This window comes from Clinocottus analis, unplaced genomic scaffold (assembly GCF_023055335.1).
Source record: "Clinocottus analis isolate CAN_PGR_092001 unplaced genomic scaffold, fCliAna1.0.p SCAF_12, whole genome shotgun sequence".
Classification (NCBI taxonomy): domain Eukaryota; kingdom Metazoa; phylum Chordata; class Actinopteri; order Perciformes; family Cottidae; genus Clinocottus; species Clinocottus analis.
In genome coordinates, this window is record NW_027175843.1 from 11,954,378 (window position 1) to 11,972,966 (window position 18,589).

Consider the following 18,589-nt stretch of genomic DNA (forward strand, 5'->3'; position numbering starts at 1 on the left):
TACATTTATTCACTATTAAATAGCGATCAGACAGTTTCAGTCCTCTATGCTATCAATTATAATAACTAATATTAAGCTCTGCCATGCCTCAGTCATTACTGATAAAGTGCATGTATTATGCAATCTGTGCAATATGTTATTTTCTAGCTCTGACATGGTTTACAGTATTTATGAATTATCCCGCCATAGGGTGAGGACCTGGTATGGATTATATAAACACTGTTGCATGGTAATGTTGACAACATACGTGGCCTGGACATGTGAGTTAGGGGTATCAGGAAGTATGGCGTACGGTGGGTGGATGGGGGCGTCTGTGAGCAGGCCTTGCTGTGGCAGATGGGTCCCCACAGTCTCCTGCCGGGTGTTGAGCCACCCTACGGGAAGCCACCAGCTCCAGACGAGGAGCAAAACTCACGCTCCAGCTGTCTGTGTGTGTGCCACCTGCGCTTACAAGCACTCCCTCTACCGCCTGAACACCAAGCGCCTTTCCCTGGAACTCTCTGCTGTCCCCTCCGTCCTCACCTGCTCCGGCAGAAAGCACCCTACAGCCAATCTGCTATTTAGGAAGAGGGAACTGCTTCCATTGATGTCTCAAAAAGTATTTACAAACCATGTTTACTGGTTATTCAGGCAGTGTATATATATATATATATATATATATATATATATATATATATATATATATATATATATATAAATATAAATGTGTTGTGTCATAATAAACAGCACATTACAGTATGTTTAGGACAACAGACAATTACTATTGTCTATAATAGTAATATAGTAACAATATTTTTCCCAATGAAGCATTTTGTTGACTTCGTTAAATATGGCTATCAAGCTGAGAGTCCAAGTTGACTTTTTCTTAATGTCTTCAACCAACATGTTTATGTTTCTTTCTGCATTGATGAAATGCTTATGATGATGTTGTGTCAAACTCCACTTGTTTTTGCTCTGTGCCGACAATACAGACTTACATAATACATTTTAAGTGAAATGTGTCATAATAAACAGCACATTCATGTGTATATTTAAATAAATGCATTTTCTTTATCGTATATGCTTCTTGTGATGCATCCTTGTGTTTTATAAAGGAGGGTTGACAAATCAACCACTGACAAATATTAAAACAAGAACTATTACAACATCATTATAAATGTCAAACAATGTAACATTCATTTCAAATCACTTTTAAATGATCCAATACATGTCATGGATTTAATGTGTTATGGTAAATTATTGAAATGTGATGGGAGCCTTAAAACGGAATGCATTTTCACCTGTTTATAAAGACTGAGGGAACAGAGGGGCAAAGCTGATAAGTCTCAATGAAAAACACTTGTGTACACACATGCATTTAAAAAATGAATAAAAACATAATTTTCTTCTGTCAACAACAACGTTAGAGCTTTAAACACTTTACAATTATGAGTATGAGATGGGAATTTTAAAAAAACTACTACTGAATAATTGATAGAAGGTGAAATCTAGTGAACAATGTCCTCATAATATCAGCATATATACTTAGGCACAGCATCGGACACGTGATAACAATGATAAGCAGTTTACAGAGATCATTGGGTGTGTTACGAACAGCTTGCATTGTAGATATAAAACAATGCAAATCTAGACAATTCAGTCAGACGAACGATGTGCGCACAGCACCACCTAGAGGTTTCTATGCGCAACATATTTGTGCTTGTTATTTTTAATACTTAATACTATACGAACACAACGGCTGAATTACCAGGACACTTTTCCAAAAATTAGCTCATCATTTCTTTTAAAGGTGTTTATTATAAAATACAAAGTAAAAATTGCTCAGTTTTGTGTTGTTGTCAGTTATGTCAAAGCAATACAACAAGTATAACCACTAACGTGTAAACCAATGAAGGTAAAAAAAATAAAAAATAGTGCAGATTTTACACTGCGTGTAGTAGTGAAGCGATGAGGCCACTGCACTGAGTGCGTGTGTGCGTGTGCGTGTGTTTGTGTGGGTGAGTGAGTGTGTGTGGGTGGGATCTCGCTCACGTTGCTGCTGCAGACAGTCGAGCAACAGTCAGAAAACTAGTTTGGTGCTACGTGATCGTTCGTATTTGCTGTCATGGAGTCACTGAAGACAAATGCCCCTTCCCTGTCATTTGTAGGTGTGTTGGTGCTGTGTGTTCAGCTGCAGTTGGCTTTGTCGGGAGGTAAGAGTTTAAATCTCAATCTTCGCTCCGCGAGATCGTTTTTTTTTTCTTCTCAGCAGGCAAAGCGGTGGCTGTAACCTTCTTCATGTAGCATTGCGTAGGCCCGTTACATGTAATGTAGCCCATTGCGCTTGTGTTTGTTTCCGTCGACATGTTTGCCTCCAGAGGTGGACGTGGAACGTTTCAACCCGTCAATATATCGCTGTTCGCAAACCAATCCCCATGAATGTCGTGGTTGCATAATATATGGCAACGTAACTTTTGAACCAACGTTATAACGACCGCGGAACTAAGTTTAAAGTTGTGCGCGAGCCTCGCGAAAACCCAAACGTAAAACCCGTGTTTTCCCTTTCAGACGCGGACATTACTCTTGGCGGGAACGTCATGTGGAGTAATGACACTAACTCAGCTCATGCCCAACTTAATTAAACACTGCTACAAAGACGGAGACCATGAGACGTCTTGGATAACGTTTGTGAGATCATGCGCGTTGTTCGAGCAGCTCGAGCCCGACGACAACAAGTGCAACAGTCTGGAAAGGCTCGACACTGTTTGTCAAACGCACACACGACCCGCACTGATTTAGAGGAACAGTGGTCACAAGGTGCAGACACGCAGAATGATAACAATCCAACCAGACAAGATGCAACACTACTGGAGCATCGACACATGGGGATTTGGATAGTTGTTTGTTAAGTCACATATTCCATTGTTAAATCTCCCGTCGCCTCTAAATCCTCCGACGCAGATGTACTCAGTTTAAAATAATTCCAGATGGGTCAGGTGTCAAATCTTTCCTTCCCCGGGTTGTCCCGTGGTTTCCCCTCAGACTGTCCTGCAGATGGACGCACCTGGGTGCCGTTTGGAGATGGCTGTTACCACTTTGTCCACGGAGAAGAAGACAAAATCAAAAGCTACACTTTTGAAAGGGCAAAAACCCTCTGCCAAGGATTTGGTACCTTTTTATTATTATTTTAAAACAATATTTTAAAAATTCGTATTCTTAGTGTGTGTGTGTGTGTGTGTGTGTGTGTGTGTGTGTGTGTGTGTGTGTGTGTGTGTGGTTTGGTTGTCATGCATTGCTCTGCTTGTTTCCAGAGCTTTTGACCATCCAGAGCGCTGAGGAGAATGACTTTGTCATCAAATATAGCCCAGCGGTGTGGAAGAGCAATATCAATATTTGGCTGGGACTGTATTATGACACAAACAGTAAGTACCATGTGACTGAAGGACTGTGAAAACATGCTGGATAACTTTCACAAGACAAAATCTGACAACTTTTTAAACAAGTATTTGCTTATGACTATGTGGGAAACCAACACTGAATCTTTATGGGTTTGGTTTCAGGTAATAATTATAAAGTGTTCTGTCTCAAAGCTCGAAAATCATAATATATCATATATATATATATATATATATATATATATATATATATATATATATATATATATGTATATATATGTGTGTGTGTGTGTGTCTGAGAACTTTTCAGATATCCTGTTCATGTCATCTTCGGAGTTAAGCGTGACAGCTTACTCTTAACAATGGAGAGCAAATAAAATCTTAACTCAAGAGTAAAGATTATCTCAGATAATTTTTCTGTCTGCTGCGTCTATTCTCTATTTTGTGTCAGCTTCTTTTGAAAGGTTGTATAACAACATCAACCTCATCCCGGCCTTTAAATCTAGGCGCAACTTCAGGAAATCCTGTTATTTGACGGCACCGTTTGAGGGATGCTAAGCTACCAGAAACTCTCAATCACATTTCAATGACTGTAAATCCTGAGGAGGGAAACACATTTATTATTTTGTGTTGGAACACAGTTCAGTGTAGTTTGAGTGGGTGCTGGAGGAAGGCCTGAGGCAAATCAAAAGGTTCACTCCAACAAGGTTCACTTGCCCTGTGGTGGCGGCTGCATTGTACTTTTCTGTGTTTGTTGACAGGCGACAACATGAAGTGGTTCGGTGAGCAACCAGTGACTTTCAGTAACTGGGAAAACAGCTCTTCTGCAGCAGACCTCGTGCCCTTGGATACATGTGTGGCTCTGCACTGCAACACGGGGAAGTGGGAGAATGTCAGCTGCCTGGATCAGGCCGAGAATGGAGTGGTCTGTGAGACAGATCAGAGTAAGAGTTAGCCGTCATAACGATGTTAGCCAATGTGACTAATATGGTTGGGATTGTGTTCCATTTGATGTTTTTTTTCTTATTTTTTCCTTCAGAGGCAGAGGAAGTCAAGCCGAGTAAGTCGACCTTTGAGCTGTTTTTGCCGTTTCTTTACTTATTCCTCAGCGAATTTGTGTTTTTGTAGTCGCGACCTTCCTTGCATTGTTACTTGTTCCCTTCCAGAATCGAGCGCACTGCTGTCTGGCCTGGTCATTCTCAGTGTGGTGGCTATCATGGGAGCCTCTGTCGTTATTTGGTTTGTGCAGCAGAAGCACAATCCTGGCTCCAGTATCCTCACGGCATTTGAGTACCACCCTCCGTTCCGAGTTCTGGACACAGACCGCTCCTGCTTGGTGGAGGCTGAGGAGACTGACAGCGTGCCGTAGGAGAACGTTAGGAAGCACCAGGCCCTCACTGGGTGGGTGTTCATGCACAGTCCGAGTCCACTCTAAAAAAAAGTTACTGAAATAGTTTGGGGTTAACACATGTCAATGTCACGACTCTGTCATGACTCATGTAGTGTGATCGTATAAGAGCTGACACCCGGCTTACTTTTAATACTAATGTCTCACTGTGGCACATAAACAGGTCACTGCTTTTTTGTCATCTGCATGAGCAAAGAATCACCTGTACATTTTTCTGATTTGTGCATCAGCAGCAACCTGGTCTGCGTGTCATGTGTAACAGCATTGTTATCAGGCACTGCACATTTCTCAAATATGTTTTTCTTTTAATTTCTTGCATGTGAAAAGTAAACTGCTGTTGCACATTGAAAAGAGGGAGGGATCAAATAAAGAGCAGAGCTTTTATAAATGTTCAGTGATTTCGCTTTGCATTACCACAAACTTGGGGTCCAACAAGAGAGAGATTGAAATAGGAATGTTAAATTGATGCAGCAAAGGCGAAGACACCCTGATGTGTAGTCCCCTCGTATGTATCGAGCTCCAAAAAATGCTGGTTTCTACATGTCACATAGTGCAACCAATCTCATGTTCCCATTAGACCCTGACTGCCTTGTAATGTTCATGTCTTTGAAACCAGTGGAGTGTCCCCTTTTTTATCAGTATTCAAAGGAATGGCAGGCTATTAAGAGCACACCCATGTAAATAGCTCGATCGGAACATAAACCCAGCTATAGTTTGAGAAATTGCCTCGTTATTCCACGCATGTAAATGTTTGCCAGTGAGACAGATTTGCACAACGCGTAAAGCAGATTGTTTTCCAGGTAAAATATATTTTTTAAATGAACGGCCGTCCTTAATCAATACAGCCAGAGAAGGTCCTGGCTGACTTCCTCTCGTTCGTTTCTGGGCTTTGATTTCTACTTTAACACAGTGTGAGACCAACCAGAATATAACCAGTAAAGCCATTGACACTGATGAAATCGCCTTCATTCGTTCCAGAATATGTTCTTGGTGGCCGTTATGAAAATAGTCTACAGATCTTCAGTCCTCTGTGTCCTCTTTACCTTGTCAGAAGATATGCATTTTCTGTGTTTCCTTGCTGCCCCATTATGTCCAATCTTGATATTATTATGTGGTTTTCTTTTGAGGAAAGTGATCTTGATTTTGTTGTTGGAAATAATGGGTCCTTCTGTGACATTAAAGACAATCAATATTTGGCTATGTGATGGATATTGGGAAAAATTAAGTCAGGAGACTATTTTGTGTAAAATACGCCTTTTGATATCGTTGTACACTTTTAACAGCATGAATGCTATTGTGCAATATTCAAGATTAATTGTGCAGGATCCGAGCCCCTGTGTGTTTTTCCTAATAAAGTATGTTTGACTAAAAGAAGGGCTTGTTGTGCATTTGGAGTAATGTTACAAGCAATATGTATAGAATATTTCTGCTAAATGTAAATGTTGTGCATATTTGAGGAGGAGAATGAGCATGAATTGGGACACCAAAATTAGGGATAGAGTCTAATTGGTTCTGAAAGGATATCTAAATCATTGTCATCTGAAAATTGCCACTCCCTTCAAATGTCCAGTGGCTCTGTTGACATCTCAGCATGGTCCCGGATGAAACACAGCTGAGAGAACCACTACTTTTTTTTTCTATGTTCCCAGAAATCTAATTTTAGACTTCCAAGAAGTCTGTCCATTTAACATGTTGTCTTTAAATCTCCACTGTTTGTCTCTTCTTTTTTTTTGGAGTGCTTTCTATCAATCTTTTTAACACCAAGTCATAAACTATCAAAGGCATTTGTGGATCAGCATTTCTTAATGTGGCACACTAGTAGAGAACCGTAACAATGACCTTTTCCTCCAAATAGGTAATTTCTAGATTTGGCCACAAGGTGGGACAGTGACTCACATTTCTGTCAAGTCACTTCCCTGACATTGCTGGGAGGCTTTTTCTTTAACAAGTTAATGAGGTCCGGAAACATGGACAATAATCTGTTTAATGGTTGCGCGAGTATTTGTTGTCGAACAGGAACACTGATTTGTAAAAATAGCCTACCGGTCTAGAAACAAATACCATGTAATAGTAGATGAGGTACCGAAGATCCGATGTAAAGTTATAGAAAGCTTATCTTGTTTTCAAGCTGAGGTGAAAGTCCTTGATGATTAAAAAAGTAATATGTCTCGCTGTGGTGGCCAATAATTAACATGTGATGCGAGATGAAGGTCCAAACAGCAGAATGGGACAAGAAGAGAAGAGCATGCCGCAGTGTGCTCATTCTGTATGTTCTAAACTGTTGCTTCTCTCAGGGTTTAGGTAAAGGATTCCTCTTGCAATCACCAAACAGTAAGTGAGTAAACAGAGCTTAAAGGCTCATTTCCTGATTCAAATATGAACAAAAGCCCAACCACTAAAAAACAAAACACAACCCGCTATCAGCCCGGAAGTGATTGACAGGTCTTGATATAATAATGACGAGACAACAATATTTATTTGTAAGGGTTATTTTGATGTTTTACTCTCTATGTGTTTACTGTATATTAATATGGTTCTGAAAACTGAATATATGTCAAAGTCAAAAAGACATATGGTCAAAAACAAGGGTTGAAAAAAACCTTAAACTAAAGTGATGTTTATGCATTACTCTGACATTGTTTAGCAGCAGAAATGTACACACTGGGCCATTTCAAGTGCCTTAAATTGTTTATATTTAAGTAGATTTTTATTTCAGTGTTTATTTACCAGATCTGTCAAAGCCAAAGAGGAATTCACGCTTGTTAACACGCAACAAAGTATAATTTATAGTGATGCAGTAGCTGATTGCTGTGAGTAAGCCTCCATTTGAATGAAACTCTTAATGGCATATTTAGAAAGCTTGGAGTGTGATCGTAAACAGCACACACATTGTCGTCAGGTTTTTAGTCTCTGAATTGCTGCCCTCGTCTCAGATGTTTTAGCAATTCTAATAGAATTAGTTAATGAATAATAATGATTATCCAACCGTATAAGGCCTGCTAGACCTACACAGATTTTTAATTTATTGTTTGACAATATTGACATGCAGAAGGATGGTTTCTTTAAATGTGTTTTTCTGCACTGGCAGAATAATCATAATTTGAATTATGATAATTAATTGTAACACTAATATACCAAAAAGCCTCATTTGATTATTTTTTTTGTTGAAATAATGGGGTTGAATTGAATTCATGATGAACCTTTTGAGACATTATCATTTATTTTGAGTAAACATGCAACAGAAGTGATTTATGCTGTAACATCCCTAACATTGTCTTTTTGTTTAACTGTGTGTGTATTTTGTGTATTTTATTACCATTCAGGGGCTGTTTTTTCAATAACTCTAATGGCCTATTTTCACTCAAATAACAGCGTATGAATTTCATTCTTCACATCTGCCATGGTGCTGCTTAAAGCAGGAAGAGGTCTAGGTTGACCCACAATGGCTAATTAAAATGGACATTGGTATGCCTGAATAAGATATGATATACACTAGCGTGACAGATGGAATGAAAATGAGAGCCACCCTGGATCCCGAGACAGACGTTTTTTTTCAAGTTGTGCGTCGACAAACTGCAATAAGGTTTCACAATGCCTTAAACTCCTAAATACAAAAGAAACAGCAATAACTCTATCTGGCCTTTGTGTTAGTACCAAAGTGTCAAATCAACCAGAACTCTTTCCTGTCTTACTGGTTTCACCACAATTCGATGTCCCTTTTTCTCAGGACTCTCCAACATATCAGTTATTTTGTTTCAGCTCATCTTCTATTCATGGTCATGTCTTTCCTTGGCAAGGTGTCAGTGCACAGTAGTGCAGAGCATCTGTTTCTTATGTCCAGGAAGTCTCATGTTTCCCCCTCATTCACTATCCTGGAACATGCTCAAATTAACAGGAGCATGTTCATATCATATGAAGATGACTGCACAGTGACCGGCCATTCTGGAGAAACAGTAGTGTACTCTAATATATTATGTCAAGACATGGCACACTACACTACTTTACCACCTACAGGGCTACCATTGTATTCAATGATACATTTAGCATTCCCCATTATTGCATGGCAAGAAGAGCTACTGTAAGTGTATTGTACACAGTGTGATTCAAGCTCAAGTACAAACAAACATTTATATCTAACAACATACCTTGTGCGGCAGATTTTCGGGATTTGGTTTTTAAACCTAGATTTTAAACTGCATGTTTAACACACACATGCATACAGATGCACACCAATGCAAACTTAAGCGATGAATGCACACAGTTTTTAGCTCAGACACTGTGCCACTTTCTAAATCGAATGCATGCGCAGCGCTGGGAGGCTTTGGTGTTAAAGGGATCAGAGCATCGTGTGCTGACATGATTAAAATCTCTATTATTCAAATATGTCAGGACCAAAAACAAAAAAAATCAGTGACAGAGAGTCCAACTCCTGTGCCTTACGGGTATACTGAGCTTTCTGTGAACTGATAGAAAAATAATAATTAAAAACAAAAGCACCATCTTAATTTGTTTTCCATCAGTCTCCAGAGAGATAATTTTTGCTCTGTCTTTGGTATCTCATTATACTTTCTAATCAAGACTCTTTAAAAATCCCTTTAAAAGGAGACAGACTCTTTGCCCTTCCCCCAGCATGCTGCTGCATTGCAGCCATCGGCTGTGACTAGTATGTTACAAATGACCAAGGTGGGCTGACATTTTGATTGTGCAATGTGAAAAAACCATGGCCATAAAAGGCTTTTCAAAGTGACGCTGCCCTGGTCTCTCGCATCACTCATTCTCCCTAATGAAGATTGTCCAATACAATAAAAACCCAGGTATCCTGTTGCTCGGGTGATACATTTGTCAAATGATGTTTTCCCCTCTCTCACCATGTGTTTAATCCAGCCAGACGTGTGTTTCACATAGTCCAGTCAAGAGCTCCTGTGACTGCAGCATCTAAAATCGACAGAAAGGACACAGAATTAGTATTTCTCCACATCTTTAATCAAAACATGCCTTTGTGCCTTAATTGCTGTATCATAGTAGCTCCGCTTTGTGCGCAGTGTGCTTTGGCAAAAATTGCAGTGCCATGAATTGAAATCCGCTTCATCCACTAAAACACATCTTTCACAAAACACAGCATGTTGCAACGTATACATAATATTTAGCCACTGATCAATGTGTTACACTGCACTGTAAATGTTTGCTCTTGAGTCTAATGATAAAATGCACCTCATGTCCTGTTGCCGATTGTGCGCTTGCTTAATGGTGAGAAAGAAAGACAGACGGTAGTCCTTATCCAACTGGAGTCAGTCACATAATGGGTGAACGAAAGGTAATGGGTTGTTAACAGTTTCTCTCTCGCATTTGGACCTTCATTTGATTCTGGGCAGATCTGAGCAGTCCATACTTTGAGTCAATTTGAACAAAACATTGTATATATATATATATATGACATTATTACCTGGCATCTGTCAAATAAAGAGCTTGAGCTGTTACCTTTAAGAAAGAAGTATGGGCTTCTCTTTGGCAGGTGCATGAGATCGAAGCATACATTTTTAAATATGTGGAATAATATAGTTATTTGCACTTGAAATTAATGCGTGCCAGCACTGTTGCACTGTAGAGCACCAGTCTTAATTTTCAACTCGTTCTTATTAATTGGTTTTCCAGTTTGAATTTGTATTTACTCATTGCAATTACCTTGTTTTTCTTACAGCTCCTGGATGTTGTCTTTTTGTGGGTTTGTTGTTTGATGAGTTTTCTTTGATGTGTCTGTTTCTACAATGCTGCAATCTCCATTTTGCTTGTGCAATAAGACCAACCTGCATTGTTGTCCCAACTTAAGCACCATCAAATCTTTAACAAAAGACTTTGTTTTCAGATACTAGACTTCCCACTTTATGTTCAATATCAACAAGAGCTATTGTGGCTGCCTATTTCAGTTATTAATTACAAAACAATGTAAATGTGTGACTTTATAATAAATCACCTCTGGCCAGATACTCCCTTAATTGAATCATCAATAACCCTAGCCCCGCTTTCACTGTAAATAATTCTAATTCACTGTATATATATACACTTTATATACACTGTATATACTTGCATTTTCTTTATTTTTTAATTTTCTTCAATTAATATGTTCTGCTCTGCTATTTTATTGTATTATATACATTGAGTATTTCCCATACTGAATATGTTACTGGTACTATGGTACTGCAACAAAACTAATTTTGCCCTGGTGATGAATAAAGTCTGTCTGTCTGTCGCAAAAGTAGTCTAAAATTTCAATTTCAATTTAAAGCCTGCACATTTATAGCACACACAACAGGGAGTTCATGTCTCTATTTACCTCTATGGGCTACATTGATGTAGTCGAGTGATGAGCAGCAGTCATACATCATTAATCAGCTACACTCGTCATGTAGAAACGAGGAGTGCGTCCACGTATGTTGACGGTATGTTGCACTTGCTGGCTTCAGTTTTTTCGGTGGAGCAAAAGTTTGCATTGTCGAAGCTTCGAGCTGACGTCACTTCTCTCGAGTTGCTCCGAGTGAAGCGGAGGAGAGAGTCTCTTCAATCCGCGACCAGCATCAGAGACCAACACACTCAATCACACTGGCCGCATAACCACTCATCTCTTGTAACACCTCGCAAAACTGCGCAAAACTGGGAAGTAAATCAACGGAGAGTTGGTCTATTTTCGCTTCTTCTGAAGGGATAACACCGTTTTTCGACGATAAGGTGAGTTTATGTCCGCGTTTTCGACCTCAGCTCGCTCGGTGTTTGTCACTAACGTCCGTTCAGTTACGTGTTATTTCACAGGTTTATGTCGCCTCGGCTAACAGCTAAGCAAACGGTTTCTTTTTAATGTGTGTATTTTTTTGTTTTTCTTTTAAACCAGTAGCATCCCTCTCTACACTTGCCTCGCTCAGAGAGTTCAACACGGCGATTTAAAAAAAAAAAAAAAAAAAAAAAAAAAAAAAGTTAATGTCAAAGTGGATGCAGCGTTTGCGGATGTTTCCGATTCAAACTTTGTCAAAAATGAACTGGTGTCACGTTGAGCTCGTTACTCGGCCACGAGAAGAATGTTGGGACGAGAAACTAACGTTAACGTGTTACCCGTAACGTTACTTGGCACGGACGGACACACATGCAGGCAGACAGAGCACTGCTGCTCAGCCTTGTCATTACCTTGCAGCGTGGATATCTTGTCTTTGTTGCCAGCTAACATGAGTTCGTCCACTCCGAGGATCCACGTACGGTTCGTCCCGGAAACGTTCAACGGACATGGCGATGAAAACGTCAACATAAGTTCGCTTGTATTTGGGTGTGTGTTTTGTTTTATTCCCAGCATGCCTGTTGGAAGAGTGCATCATATTTGATATAACAAGTAGCGCGTGGTTGCCCGTGTAGCGCTTGTTGTGGGTTCAAGCTTCGTGTGACAACCATGTGATGACATTACCAAACTGGACTATAATACAGGTGGGCTTTGACAATGTTTTATTTTAACACACACATATTTGTTATGATACAGCCGGGGGACTGCCCGCTGCTCTCCCTCCCTCCCTCCCTCTCTGTCTTCTTCTCTTTTTGTTGCTTCCTATTAAAAGGAGAGCGCAGCTAATGCTGCAGCTGCGGTCTGGCCTGAAATTTACCCTTTGAGATTATGACAATACCCTCCATTTTTCTGCTTTCATATTAACAACAAGGCATTCGCCATCTTGAGCTATTTAAATGAGATTATCGCAGTCTATTTCAACTGTGTTCTTTTTTTTCTTTTCTGCAACAAAGTTGTAAAAACTTATAGAAAGATCTGAATGACACACTCTGGATTTCTGAGGTGTTGAAAGTGAAAGCAACGTTTTTAATCACACAAATGTTTTAGGGGGTTTTGTGGAGTTAACATTTTAGGCCGTGAGATTTCTTAACTGACTTGAGAATGTTATGAAACTACAAACCAGCCACTTTCCTGTTCCTGTGATGACATGTCACACATTTGTTTAGCCCGAGTAATTTATTTTTTAAACGTGAGTGGCTGTAATAATAATCTGCCACAAACATGTGAACTATGTTACTAGTTATGATGAGCATACTTGAATTACTCTAAATTGCAGGAAACTTCAAAAATAAATATTTGAATGACAAACCATACCTCTTTCTGACAATTTTGAACACACACACACACACGCACATAGGTTACAGAGACACAACATCTTACTTTAAGACAAATTCTACAGCATGTTACAACCTATTGACTCTGAAATTAATTATGACCATGATCGAGATAAGTTAACATTAATAGGACATTTCTTGACTTTGTCATAGTTGGAGAAGCACAAGTTTAGCTAATAACATCAACACGGACTTTGTTGTATTCAATTGACCAAGTACATCCTGACAGCGAGCCAGCATGCACAATACCAGGAGCCTGAAACAGAAGCACCTATGTAATTCAGCCATTCTTCATTGTATTATGTCCTACTGTGACATGTCAAAATGAAAGCAGAAACAGGCCTGTGGATTGTTAGAACCTGGAAATAAACTTGTAGTGAGCCCTTTTGAACTTTGTCCTGGCAGCATTAACCACACGTTTTAGACAGCAGTGTGTGGTGCTTGATGATTTGTGAGCAGCTGTACTCATACGGCGTCAATAGTTTTATTTTGATGGTAATGCTACTTACTTCAATTAGTTTGTTTTGGCAGACATCTTTTGTTTGCAGCACAGTGGAGCTGCTTTGCCTTTACAGATATAATTGATAGTAATGAACCTGTGTGTCTGCCCTTTTACACACACACACACACACACACACACACACACACACACACACACACACACGCACACACACACACAGTCCAAACTGAGATGGCAGTAAACATTATTCCTGGTAAAGTCCATCATTTAAATGGCTTCAGTAACCAAGGCAGCGAGATAAATCAGATCATAGCCTTGATGTGTTATGCATGCATCTAGTAACTGCCAATGAATCAAAACACAGGTAGAAGGTCACTAAATTTGCCTCATATTTATTCAAAGCACATGTCCTTGAAAACCTCTGCAGAGAGAACAATGTTGAGGTGCTTTACACATGGATGCTAATAAGAGCCTTTCACATGTAACAATCTTAAAAATAGTGCAGGGGTTTGCTCTTCCATGCTGCTAATGGTTGCTAAATTATTAATTAGAAATGTATTCACTTGATTACAGACTATTTATTGTAGTACTTAAAATAAATACTGAGAAAAAGTCTACCTTAAATTCTGTTAGCACTCAGCTGTGTGAGGTGTAACCAGATGTGTTTTGTTTTGCTGAATTAGTCACAGACATCGCTGTGGAAATCATATTTATATTTGTCTAGCTTCTTTTGTTATATAGAATATGTGATGGTCTTTTTTTAATGTTCCTTTGACTCTTTTTCTTTTGGCTTTTTGGCCAAAACAGAAAAAAACAGGACTGCTCTGCTAATAATTGTTTTCTCCCATTTTTACTGTGTTTCTCCTATCCTTACCCTTTCCACAAGTTGGCACTCATTAATCAAAGATGCTGGCCTCCTGCTGAGGGCTGAGCAGGTTCATCAATTTGGCAGCCAGCTTGCTGTAAGGAACAATGCAGAGGCTCTTAACACACAAGCATAAATAAATCTATGGTCTTTATATGCAGGCCCTGAAGGTTAATACTGTATAATTCAATGTACCCTCTTTGTCTGCTGTGATTGATGTTTTTAAACATGTAGGGCTTGACGGGAGTCCCTTTTTGTAGGTCAGTGTTGACACTTTATGATTGGGTGAGCTTGGGGGGAGCGGCACGAGGGAGGTGGATTATTAGGAATATGTCAGGGAGATTACTCTTTTTCACTCATCTTCCTGATCTATTTTCTCTCCGCCTGGAGATGCTTTTCACACTTCTTTATTTGAGCCAATGATGCTTCTGAAATGGAAGTCTCCCTGCTGTGTAAATGAGGCTGATGTTTAAAAGGCTATTGGTCGGTTCTATTTGTTTGACTGTTTCATATTTATTTACATCCCCTTTGCTGCAGGAATTGCAGACCAGCTTAGAACGAATGAGGTGGCTATAGTAGACTTTATTCTCAGTCAGATAGGTGCAGATCCAGTATGAACCTTTTGTCCAGTTTTTGCTGTAAACCATTCCACTCACACAAAGACTGTGCCTCAGCAGCCCAGTTTTTTTTATTGATCCTCAAGCATTTAAAATCTGGTCACTGCTGCCACAAACACTTCCTACTTGAGCTGCACTTCGCATGCTGCCGCAGTCCCATTTTTAAATATTCTGGCCTGATAAGAGACGGGAGAAAATACATTTTTACCCTAAAAATGTTTGGATCAGCAAAGGCCAAACTCTGAGGCTTAGTGAATCGAATTGACTAAATTCTTTCCGCACCCTGATGAGACATTGCGCAGGCAGTGGACATGCCTCTTTGCATGCGGTGAGAGTATTGCCTTTCTGTCTCGTACTGCGAAAATGAGCACTTTTTTTTATTTTGAAGAAGTGCCATAAAAGCACAGCTTTTAACTTTAACAAACTCATTTTATTGACATGCTCTTAAGTGTTTTAGCTGAGTGGTTCAAAATGATCCACGATTCAGTTGGAGTAGATTATCTTGGAATGATCTCCATTAAAAAAAAAAATCTCTACAAGGACGCCGCTATTCAATAGGTAAACCAACGCACCTTTTTCTTTTCATTGCGCTGTATGACTGTCAAAGTGCTTTCTGTGTGTGCCCTGAATGTTGCCGTTGAATGTATTGTTACATATGTAAAAACCTTCACATTGACATCATTTGTAGGAGACTGTTTGCTTGTCAGAGCTGAGAGGGTGAGATTTATAAATGAAGACCAGTTATTAAGATGATGCGGTCACAGCAAACACAATGTTCACTCTGACCTCACTTGCAAGCAGATACCCTTTAAATAATGCTGTACAAGGAGCCTGTGTTTGGTACCAGGGTTTCTTGTTAGTTATGACGCGTGACTTTGTAAATGGCTTTTCTTGCTGTCGGGAGGCCAATGCCATTATATGCCAGATAGATGGACAGCTAAGTAACCCGAGGAGACTCAGCCTTGTAGTAGTTCAAAGACTGGTTACAGCATCAATTATTTGAAACTACCGTGACCTTTTCCCTCTTGATATCGAATGAAACGTGTAAGTGTAAAAGACCGTAATCTCTTTTACATTGGTATGCACTACAAAATATAACAGATGGAACTGTAAGGTGACTCGTGTGTAGATGACGCACAACAAGTGTTGCTGCTACTCATGTGAGAGCATGGCGGTCGTAGGTTATGAGACATCCAGTGTTTACTGATGATAAAATGGACTGATTTGGAAAGCCTGAAGAGAAAGGGTAACACAGTTTCTATATCAAAAACATACATTTGAAAGAAGAAAGTAGCCCATCTGTTCATTCGATTCAGATCCTTTTAAACTTTTTTTCCAGACATTTTCAAATATGATTTTTCAGTCCACGTGAAAGCCTTCTGCCATTGATCATGAGCCTATTCAGGTTTGAAGATGTTTGCCTGGGTCAGGAATGTGTTAACCTAAAATCCTAACTAAAAACATGTGCTTAATAGGTTTTCCTAACATTGTGTCGTACTGTGTGTATCAATTAGTTCACAGCTGCCCTTCAAAAGCAGCATATCAGTGCTCAGATATTTCATAATTGTTGAAGTCAAATTTTAGAAGACATTTCCTTAAACAAACAAACCAACAGAAACGCTTAATGGATGACCTTAAGCAATCTCTGGTTGGTTCATTGGAGTTGAATTTAATAGGTGTCTCACTTTTTCATTCGGAAATGATTCACTATCGTACAATCATGCTGCTTTGTAGGGATAGCCATAGTAACTGTGAAGAATTTAGGACCGAAATAGTGATTGAGGTTCAACATATACGCCTTTTGATATAGCAATTGGCTTTGTATATCCTGGAGTCCTGCAATGACCCACCACAGCAGAGAAGGAAGTTGCTCTTCCTCTGTGTGTTGTAATCCAAGTTTCTCCTTGCTTTGTTGACCTAGGTCGGGTGGCCGCATGTGCTTTCAGTGCATGATAGAGTGCACTGCTCTCATACAGTTGTTACATCTGCTAATGCGACATCAACAGCGTTGTTGCGGAAGCATAGCAACCACCCTCCGGTTCTCTTTCAAGTAAACACGGTTTGCTCTGTCAGCACTTCTGCCGTAGTTTGCAATGTTTGCGCTGTTAGCGCTGTTAGCTCCGAGTTGCTGGTTGTCGCCATGTTGAGAACCGTTGAGAGGCAATAGGTATGCTTTCATACCAGTATGTTGCACTGTGAACCATTTTGTGATGACGTCACGGCAGCTGCAACGGCAATGTAGACCAGGGAAGTCAAGTGGGATTGGAAGGCCACATTTATCCTTAAATTCAGTCTTAACATCTGTTAAGTTCTGTGACGATCTTACACAGTTACAAAATATGTCCATAGACGGCATATAAACACTCACAACAAAGACTCTCGCAAGGTGAAAACAATACGTTGCTGTCGCAGGTGGTAATAAAGTGAGTAAGATGAGATGTATTTCATATAATTCCCATAGGGGAAATTGTGATTGGGCAATAGTACTGCACACAGCTGCAATACGCTTTAAACAATACATAGGCAACAGATATTACACAACATCCCCCATGTCTGGGACTGAGAACCCCTGTTGTGAATTTTGAAGCTTTTTGTGTCTTGAATTAGGTTGCTAACAAATGGCTAAATAAGACTTCAAGGCGACAATACGCCGGCTAGTCCGCCTTCATAGTCTCGTTGTGTAGACTTGCGCTCCTTCAACGGTGGATTAGTTTGTTTAAGCTGAACATTAGCGTTTTACTCCAGCCGATTGCATTCACACTTCAAAACTCATGAAAGTGTTGTTCATTTGGTAAAATGATCTTGCTGAACAAAATGTGTAAGCATCATGAACCTTTTTTTCAGCCGCAGAGCTTAATTTTTCCTTTGGCTTTTTATTGAGGGGAACCAGTGCAATACTGACCTCCGTGGTTGACCTATACAAAAATACATCATCCCACGAGACAATTACGGTATCGAGGACGGCACGGAGACGGTTCAGAGTACTGCCAGATGTCTATATTTCTGTCCGTCTGGGGACAGATTTTGTCACTGCCATAGTATCGCAGCTGTTCAAGATGCAGTGATACAACTTTACAGGTGTGTAGTTGAGATAAAAATGAAGGATGAGTTCGGAGATATGCTTGGTCTGAGCAACTGTGCCAGAAGTAGGGGCTTAGGAAGTAAAGAAGGAGCCCTACCACTTTTTGCTCCTGGCCCCATTTATTGCTGCGGCGGCTGGTGTGATCCTATCAAAAGATGGTCTTTATATTTGCTCCATTTCAATAGAATATTTGTATTTGTTATATTTCTAATTATATCCTCTTAGCATGGGAGCTCACTCCTTTGACGTTTTGGGTTGGTTTGCAGCCATTTGTAAACTATAATATAAGGATATTATTACAGCTGTCCACTGTTAAATATCAGACGTCGACGTCAAGAGTCTAACCTAACGCATGAGAGGTATATCCCTTTTTCCTTATCAAATAGTATTGTCCTAAGACGGGACGTTTGTAAAGGGGTCATCCTTTAGATGACAAGCCTTTGAGTTTACTAAGCTTTTTTATTTTTGTGATGTTGTTTGAATTGTAATGTTATACTCTTATTATCTCCGCAAGTACTTGAATGTAAGTACCTTAACTTAATGAGAAAAAACATTGTAATGGTGCATGAGAGTTAAAAGTGTATACACTTAGGGTCTGGTACAGGGGTTTACAATTATGTCTGTTTATA

General features: G+C 39.7%; 2 protein-coding genes and 1 long non-coding RNA gene across 6 annotated transcripts in view; 2 read left to right on the forward strand and 1 right to left on the reverse strand.

The window, feature by feature from the left end:
• Positions 1-2,024: 2,024 nt before the first annotated feature.
• cd302 (CD302 molecule) lies at positions 2,025-6,147 on the forward strand. Its single transcript, XM_068571914.1, has 6 exons — positions 2,025-2,192; positions 3,022-3,147; positions 3,291-3,401; positions 4,136-4,318; positions 4,414-4,434; positions 4,541-6,147. Exons 1-6 carry the CDS (start codon positions 2,105-2,107, stop codon positions 4,741-4,743), a joined length of 732 nt encoding a protein of 243 aa, XP_068428015.1. The 5' UTR covers positions 2,025-2,104; the 3' UTR covers positions 4,744-6,147.
• LOC137782553 (uncharacterized) lies at positions 4,010-11,546 on the reverse strand. Its single transcript, XR_011077296.1, has 3 exons — positions 11,114-11,546; positions 9,651-9,717; positions 4,010-4,301 (listed from the first exon to the last, which is right to left on the reverse strand). It is a non-coding gene; the product is annotated as an uncharacterized lncRNA (long non-coding RNA).
• The window catches only part of LOC137782551 (bromodomain adjacent to zinc finger domain protein 2B), a 46,441-nt gene continuing 39,169 nt past the window's right edge, over positions 11,318-18,589 (forward strand). For all 4 annotated transcript variants that reach the window (XM_068571909.1, XM_068571912.1, XM_068571913.1 and 1 more), the window contains exon 1: positions 11,318-11,505. The gene's annotated coding sequence lies outside the window, so the exon portion shown is untranslated. The remainder of the gene's footprint in view (positions 11,506-18,589) is intronic.